This window comes from Solanum pennellii, chromosome 10, assembly GCF_001406875.1.
Source record: "Solanum pennellii chromosome 10, SPENNV200".
NCBI lineage: Eukaryota > Viridiplantae > Streptophyta > Magnoliopsida > Solanales > Solanaceae > Solanum > Solanum pennellii.
Genome location: NC_028646.1, coordinates 1,662,285 through 1,671,181, shown reverse-complemented (window position 1 = coordinate 1,671,181; position 8,897 = coordinate 1,662,285). Strand labels below are relative to the sequence as shown.

The following is an 8,897-nucleotide window of genomic DNA, read 5'->3' as shown; positions in this document are numbered from 1 at the left end:
GGGGGGGGGGGGGGGGGGTGTTCTCCCCTTTATAAGTCCTGTTCGTGATGAATATGTTAATTCAGGCTGTTTTTCCTGGGGCAACATTTTGTGTATCAGTGGGTTTTAACTCCCAAGATGATAGTATATCATGAACTCTGCACATATTTATTATCTTATCTCTTGAATTTGCTTTCCTGGGAACTGAGTTACAACCATGACACATTTTTGAACCTCGCTTGAAGGACAAGATGCATCAGGTCTTGAGATGCTATGATTCCGTCTGTTGCTTTGCCATAAATGCTTGGGGGTTCATAGCCAAACGTAATATAGGATTTCATATAGAGGTACAAAGACACTAAAGTTGCAAAAATATTGTCTGCTTTCCGAAGTCACATCTAGATGTGAAGCTTCCTTGACCTCCTCGTTCATGGTCTTTGCATGAGGCTTGTCCCTTCCTAAATGATCATGGGCTTTTACGTATATGCAGGGGTTGATCACATATTGGTTTTAGAGATTATATGCTCGTTTGTGTTCTTGCAGTATGAATTAGAATGCAAATTAAGTTTGTGCGATTTTTGTTGTTGCTGTTGATTCAGTCATTGATCAAGTTGCATACTATTTACAGGTTCGGTTCCTCACCAAAATCTATCATCCGAATATAGATAAGGTTTGTTCTATTATTTGATTCTGTTATACATAATTTCTAAGCCACAAGCTGCCTCGCTTATGTTGACCATCATTATGAAGCTTGGAAGGATATGCCTTGATATTCTGAAGGACAAGTGGAGTCCTGCTCTTCAGATTCGTACCGTTCTTTTGAGGTATTAAATAATTTCTTTCATAATCTTTGTTCTAATGAATTTTAAAAATATCATCACCAAATTATGGCTATAAGATGGTAGATAACAACAATCGGTGCTTCTTTTTCAGCATTCAAGCACTTTTGAGTGCTCCAAATCCAGACGATCCACTCTCTGAGAACATTGCAAAGCACTGGAAGTCAAACGAGGCTGAAGCTGTTGAAACCGGTAATTTGTCTTTATGATCTTTCCATTATGTACCAGTACAAGTCGAACACTGAAGGCACTCAGTGCCTGATTATGCATTTGCGATTCGTCCTTGATTCAGTTTCCTTTCTTCAACCTTGCAGCTAAAGAATGGACACGTCTTTATGCAAGTGGTGCCTGAAGACCATAATTAGTGAAAAAAAAAACCCGTGGAATGTTATCGATCCACTGTTTAATCCGAATGGGACTTGGGAGGACTGAAGCTGAACGCTTTGAATTACCCATCTAAAATTGTTTCCCTGTCCTTGAAATTGTACAATTGAACGATGCACCTTTTTTTCAAGTTGAATTGGTCTTTACTTCTAGACCAGAAACGGTTCTAAAGTATTATCTCACAGAACACTGAATTGGAGGACAGCGTTTGTTGTGCGAGTAGGTTGCGTTTCTCCACTTCTCTTTTCGAACCAAGGGTCTATCGGAAACCACCTCTCTACCTACCCCCATAAAGGTAGGTAGGGGTAAGGCTTGTGTATATGTTATCCTCTCAAACCTAACTTGTGGGGTTACATGTGCTCCCGTTGTCATATAAAGTTCATGTACTTCTTTGACAAGACTTGCCCATAGCTTCTTGAAAAGTATCAAGCGTTTCGCTTTAGATGTTATCATCTTCAGTTCAATCTTCTGTCGGCGTATAATATTAGTTTGTGTCATTACAACGGTTTTTGGGAAAAGAAGATGGTTTGACAAAATAGGCTTGAGAAACTTTGGAAAGAAAGTTGCGCAATTTATAGGTGATCATTTTTTTTTTTAATTTCGCGATTAAGTCAAGTATATAAATGAATTGCTTCTTATGTATTTTTCTTTGAGATTTACAATCCTTAAAATACATTTTGACGGTACATGATTTGCATTTTTTCCGTTCAAGTGTTTCAAGAGATTTACAATCCTTAAGATACATTTTAACTCCACTTTTTTTCAGTACACGAGTTGCATTTTTTCCATTTAAGTGTTTTAAGAGATTTACAATCCTTAAAATTTATAGACTTCAATTTTGACGGTACATGGGTTACATTATTTCTGTTCAAGTGTTTCAAGAGATTTACAATCTTTAACATATATTTTGACTCCACTTTTGTCGTATACGAGTTGCATTTAAACTGTTTTAAGAGATTTACAATCCTTAAAATATATTTTGATTCCATTTTAAACGGTACATGAGTTATATTTTTTCCATTTAAGTGTTTCGATAAATTTACATTCCTGAAAATACGTTTTCACTCTAGTTTTGACGGTACATCAATTAAATTTTTTTCATTCAAGTGTTTCAAAGAAATTTAAAATATTTAAATACACTTTGACTGCAATTTTGACGGTATTTAAGTGTTTCAAGAGATTTACAATCCTTAAAATATATTGTAACTCCAATTTTAACGGTACATGAATTGCATTTTTTTCTTCATTAAAGTGTTTTAAGAGATTTGCAATTGTTAAAATACATTTTGATTCTAATTTTGACAGTATCCGAGTTACATTTTTTCCATTCAAGTGACTTCTAACTTTTCCAAAGTTACTCTAGTTTAAAAATTGGCTATTTCTAATTATTTTTTAAAAAACTTTTTTAGATTTATAAAATAAGTAATTTATAATTATTTTTCCACTAGGAAATTAGCTGACGCTTCGCGCGGTCATAAGTAATTGCGTTAAACTTGCTAATAATTCTCTACTAATATTCATATATTTGTCACCGTAATTTTTCATAGATATTTGCCACGACATGAGTTGTTTCCGAGGGGAAAACAAACGCATTTTCAAGTTCAAACGAGCCCAAAGCGGGAAAAACCAAATTTATCAGACTTTCATTTTGTAGTTTATGGAATTTTGGTGATACATAATTAATATCGACTTGTTTTTGCCCAAAATTATTCATGGGCGTCTGTTATGACCTTATAAATGACGTGAGTTGGTCTCGAGAGGCACGGATGCATTTTCAAATTTAAACGAGTTCCAATGTAGAAAAACCAAATTTATTAATTTTCATGTGTTATAGTTCATGTATTTTCGGTTATATGTAATGTAGAGTTGTTTTTGGACAAAAATTTTCATGGAAGTCCGTAACGACTTTATTAATGTGGTTAGTTGGTCCCGAGAGGCACACAGTCGCATTTTCAAGTTCAAACGAGTCCCAATGTAGGAAAAAACAAATTTACCAATTTTCATGTGTGATAGTCCATGAATTTTTTGTGATACGTAATCTCGAGTTTTTTTTTGACGAAATTTTTCATGGAAGTCTGTAACGACTTCATTAATGGCGTGAGTTGGTCCCAAGGGGCACATAGACACATTTTCAAGTTTAAACGAGCTCCAACGTAGAAAAAAAATCAAATTTACCAATTTTCATGTGTTATATTCTATGAATTTTCGGTGATACGTAATACCGACTTGTTTTTGACCAATTTTTTTTCATGAAAGTCAATTACTATCTTATTAATGACATGAGTTGGTCCTGAGGGGAAAATCAATTACTATCTTATTAATGACATGAGTTGGTCCTGAGGGGAAAATGAACACATTATAAAACGAGCCCCAATGGGGAATAAACTAAATTTATCGATTTTTATGTGTTATAGTCTATGAATTTTTGGTGAAACGTGATCCCAATTTATTTTTCAGCGTAATTTTTCATGGAAATCTGTTACGACCTTATTAATGGTGTGAATTGGTTCGAGAGAAATCAAACATATTTTCAAGTTTTAACGAGCCTGAAAGCGGGAAAAACTAAATTTACCATTTTTGTGTACTATAGTCCGTGGATTTTCGGTGATACATCATCCCTGCTTATTTTTTGCCAAAATTTTTATGGACGTCCATTACAACCTTATTAATGGCGTGATGTGTTCTCGAGGAGCAAAAAGACGCATTTTCAAGTTCAGACGAGCTTCAATACAAGAAAATTTTTTGGTGATGCATGATTCCGACTTGTTTTTGGCCGAATGGCGTGAGTGGGTCTCGAGGGACAACAAACGCCTTAAAGCATATGTTCGAGCACACCAGCGTTTAGGATCATTGTTACTTAGTTAAGTTTTCTTTTTTGCTCTGCCCCTGATTTTGAAATTTGAATTATCCGTATTGCTTACAGTTTAGGACAGGTTGAAAATGCAAGGAAGTGTTTATTTTCGCTAGATCAGATACCAGACGAAGCGGAGTTTCACAAGTTGGAAACAGTGGAGAACCATATCAATAAATGTGTTGGGAATTAAACACACAACACACACAAATAATCTAGAGAAAAGAGAAACGGAACACAAACGGGACACACAAGAATTTAACGTGGTTCGGTTTCCCTACTCCACGACTGTAACAGGAGGATTTTATTTCACTTGTGCTACTACTTGGAATTACAAATACAAGGATCATATTTATAGGAAAACCAAATGGTTAACCTAGGGTTTCAGTAATGGGTCGGGCCGGCTCACAAGCCTCCACAAAGCCCAACAATCTCCCACTTGGAGGCTTGAAGAATTTCAACTGTCATCCACTTAGAACACTTGTATGTCTAGTAATCTTTTTCAACTCTCTCCTGCTACAGCGGCCTTCTCATCAGTCAACTGAAAGGCCCGTTGAAGCTCCCCGAAGCTTCAACACATCAGTCACGGCTGAAACTGCCCTTGACTCGTCCTCGGTCCCTACCGGCTCCCACTTGAGACACGAACTGCCGGATCCTAGAACTCCCTGAGAACAAACACTCTCCATACTCAGCAAGAAATTTTCTGGAGACGTATCAACAGCTGGAATACTGGTTCTCTTGACCCACTGTCTTCTAGGAGCCTTGGCTGAAGCACGGCCGGTGCTCCCACTGCCACAAACGCCTCTGACTGGTCTTCCTGAACCTTTCCTTGCTCGTTCATCCTGAATCTGACCTGTGGCTCTGGGTTTCTTTCTTGCAAAGACAACCTTCTTCTGCCCACGAGATTCTGTGAACCGGACTTTGTTTTTCTTCTGAACTGGGACGGTCACTCCCTCAGACGGTAATCCGACAATATACAACGATCCTCTTTTTGTTCCACGAGCCATGACAAGATTGCCCCTCACGACCTTCCACTGCCCATTTCCGAACTTCACATGATGTCCCTGTTCATCCAACTGCCTAACAGAAATCAAACTTTTCGTCAAGCTTGGAACAACTCTGACATCCTTCAAGGTCCAGAAACCGACTGGCGTCTTCAGCACCATGTCACCCATGCCCGTAACATCAAGAGCTCTATCGTCTGCAAGCCTTACCTTTCCAAAGTCTCCAATAACCAGATTCTGCAATGCTTCACTGCTGTGGGTAGCGTGAAAAGAAGCACCAGAATCCATGACCCAGGAATCCACATTGCTCTCCGCGCAACAGATAAACAAATCCTCGTTGACGCTGTCTTCTGCAATGTTGACTTGTTTGTCTTTCTGGCATTGATTCCTGAAATGCCCCACCTCCTTGCAGTTCCAACATGTTACACCTGAGCCATCCCGAGCCTTTGACTGACTCCTTCTTCGGTTCCTGCTCCCACTACCTCTGTTATTTCCTCTGCCTCTGACGACGTTTAGCATATCACCTGATGATTCTCCAGAACTCCTTCTTCTGACATCCTCGCCAAGAACGAGATCACGAATCTTCTCAAAGGTGAATCCATTAGGTCCCACTGAACTGGCAACTGCTGTAACCGTTCCGGACCAACTGTCAGGCAATGATGATAACAGTAGTAAAGCTTGAACTTCATCATCGAACTTAATGCCAACTGACAAAAGTCTGGCTAAGATCGAATTCAATGAGTTGATGTGCTCGGTAACTGAACTGCCTTCCTTCATCTTTGTGTTCACCAACTCTCTAATCAGAAAAATTTTGTTTGCTGCAGATGGCTTCTCGTACATGTTAGACAAGGCTTCCAAGATGCCTTTCGCTGTCTTCTCCTTAAGAATGTTGAACGCAACATTCTTGGTCAACGAGAGTCGGATAACTGACATAGCTTTCCGATCCAAAACTGCCCACTCTGCATCAGACAATTTTCCTTGCTTGTCACCCAACACTACGTCCAAATCTTTCTGAACCAGCAAATCTTCAATCTGCATCTTCCACCAACTGAAATCTGTACCATCGAACTTCTCAATTCGGAACTTCCCATCTTCTGTCATCTCAAAGGACTAAATGAGATACTCGGTACAACTAATTTCAGATCTTGGTAATTTCGTCAGAAATATTGCACCACAAAAAAAATCGCACACACCTTCGGCAATTCCCTTAACGGCGTCTTGCACGGCTGTAGCTTGCGAACGGCGGCGGCACACTCCTTCCTGCACACAGTTCTTCACACAAGAACCCTAGGTGACAATTTCTCACAATTTGTGTTACAGTGTTGTTGAAACCTCGCTCTGATACCAATTGTTGGGAATTAAACACACAACACACACAAATAATCTAGAGAAAAGAGAAACGGAACACAAACGGGACACACAAGAATTTAACGTGGTTCGGTTTCCCTACTCCACGACTGTAACAGGAGGATTTTATTTCACTTGTGCTACTACTTGGAATTACAAATACAAGGATCATATTTATAGGAAAACCAAATGGTTAACCTAGGGTTTCAGTAATGGGTCGGGCCGGCTCACAAGCCTCCACAAAGCCCAACAAAATGCACCGAGGCTCGGAGACTTGGAGAATGGAGGAGTGTGTTAAAAGAAGCTGAAGCAGCAACTAGTCGTGGAGCTGAGGCGTCCGCTCAGGTAATCAATCAATCACGTTGTGGCCGGATGAAATGAAATGTTGGTTCTGATATTGAATTGATGATACAGCTATTTGCGTTTCAAGCGGAAGCTCATTTAACGGATGCTGAATTTTGGATGTATAAAGCTAGGATCATGCAAATCAAAACTTTTTTTTGGATGATATCTGAAGCATACATATTCTTTCTCCAAGCTCAGATCGACAACACTCTTGCAAAGTGAAAGAAAATTAGATAGTTCTGTGGGTGGTACGACACTTTAAAAGTTAAAGGTGTTTTTATGCAAATACAGAATAACTTTAATTGTATCTTTATGTCTTTTCTCTAACCAAACCGATCATGAATATCTGCAATTGAAAGAGCTGCACAAGTTCCGGGCTGCGTTTGCATCTGGTAGGCTTTCCTGCATCAGTCAGTATGTTAACCTCTTTCTTATATCATTTACTATATAACTCAACAAATACTGTAGGTCCATCTGTGGTCTATTTTGATGAATTATCCAAACGTCAATACACGTAAATCTCCTACGTCATGGACACCTTGAGCGCCAAATATCATTCAGTAATTTTTCTCAAGGTAAACAATCACAGGCAACGCGTCGTGCTTTTCAGACAGACGGGAACACCTAGACTCTAAGCTGCTATTATATGCACAACAGGGGAATGAAGAAAACTCGTACTAATTTATCTGTTTTCTACTGAAAACAGAGCCCAGAAATCGCTACAGCAGAGAAAATTACATCAAATAAGAAACAATGAAGATGCACTATCATTTTACTTTCGAGTTTCAACAATTAATTTAACAATCTAATATCCACATTAGAGCACATAAGATAAAATCTACTTACAAAACACAGTGGGTCTTTGTTCTTTAAGTACACAATCAAGAATCAATATGAATATGACATTAACAAACTTCACGAAATCAAAATCTATTTGTGAGATTACACGGAATAAGTTGTTATTGTAATTTATTACTTCCCCATTTTAAAAAGAATAATCTTCTTTCGTTCATCCTATTTAATAAAAGGCATAATAATACATAAATGTGCTCTTTAACTTTGCCTCATTTCACATTTATACCCTTCAACTTTGGATATGCACAAGTAGACACTTAAACTTGTATAAACTTAAACAAGTAGACACATGAGTCCTATGTGACACGATACACGTAGGACACCATGTAGGACAAAAAATAATATCTACGATGTCATGTAAGAAATGTGTGTCTATTTGTTCAACTTTATACAAGTTTCAGTGACTACTTGTGCACACCCAAAGTTGAAGCGCATAAATGTGATTTGAAGCCAAGTTAAAGACATATTTATGTATTATGCCTTAATAAAAATGCTCCTCTCCTTTTTAGCAATATTTTAATTTCAACTTTTCACGTGACATGTTTAAGATCACGAAATTAAAAAAATATTTTGATATATTTGACGTAACTTAAATTTAGCATCAAAAAATTTAAAAAATATTCTTTATTTTTTTTTTATATATTTCATACCAAATCAAACTAAATCATTTTTTTAAAAAGGAGAAAGCACTAATTTTTTTTAAAATAACCTCTATTGTCGAGAAAATGACATAAATAGTTTCTTAATTATAGGAGTATGTCTAAAATGGTCCTTTAACTATACACTAAACGGATTTGGTCCTTTAACTATTCAAAAATTTATCAGCTTTAGTCAATTAACTAAACACTTACCGATTTTAGTCTCTTAGCTATAAACTTACCGATTTTAGTCCTCTAAGTATTCAAAAACTTATTAGGTTTGATCATTGTCCGTTTTTAAATATAAATAACTTAGGTTTTATGTTAACCGAAATCTTCTCAAAATTAAATACTTAACCCATTTTTAAGGTGTTTCTCTATCCCCGTATTTTTCTTCAAACTACTCTTATGAAAAGAACAATAACCTCAATGATTCAACATAAAATTAATGAGAAAAAAAGATATAAGTCCCAATTTTATTCAATGGAGGATAAAATTAACATATAATTGTTTTTAATGACTTGAATTGTACTTGAATATGCAAATCAGTGCAGATTTATTTAATTTATTCAAATTTCTCTATGTAAAATAAAATAAATAGAATAATAAAATTGATCGATTTTAATTTTTTTAAAAAATCTACCATTTTATAAAT

The 8,897-nt window shown here is 36.8% G+C and overlaps 1 protein-coding gene across 1 annotated transcript in view; it reads left to right on the top strand.

Annotated features, from left to right (window-relative positions):
* Positions 1-1,424, top strand: part of LOC107031902 (ubiquitin-conjugating enzyme E2 36) — a 5,937-nt gene extending 4,513 nt beyond the window's left edge. The window contains exons 5-8 of the mRNA XM_015233405.2: positions 608-649; positions 730-803; positions 913-1,010; positions 1,133-1,424. Of these exons, the coding sequence (XP_015088891.1) occupies positions 608-649; positions 730-803; positions 913-1,010; positions 1,133-1,170 (252 nt within the window). The 3' untranslated portion in view covers positions 1,171-1,424. The remainder of the gene's footprint in view (positions 1-607; positions 650-729; positions 804-912; positions 1,011-1,132) is intronic.
* The last annotated feature ends 7,473 nt before the right edge of the window (positions 1,425-8,897 follow it).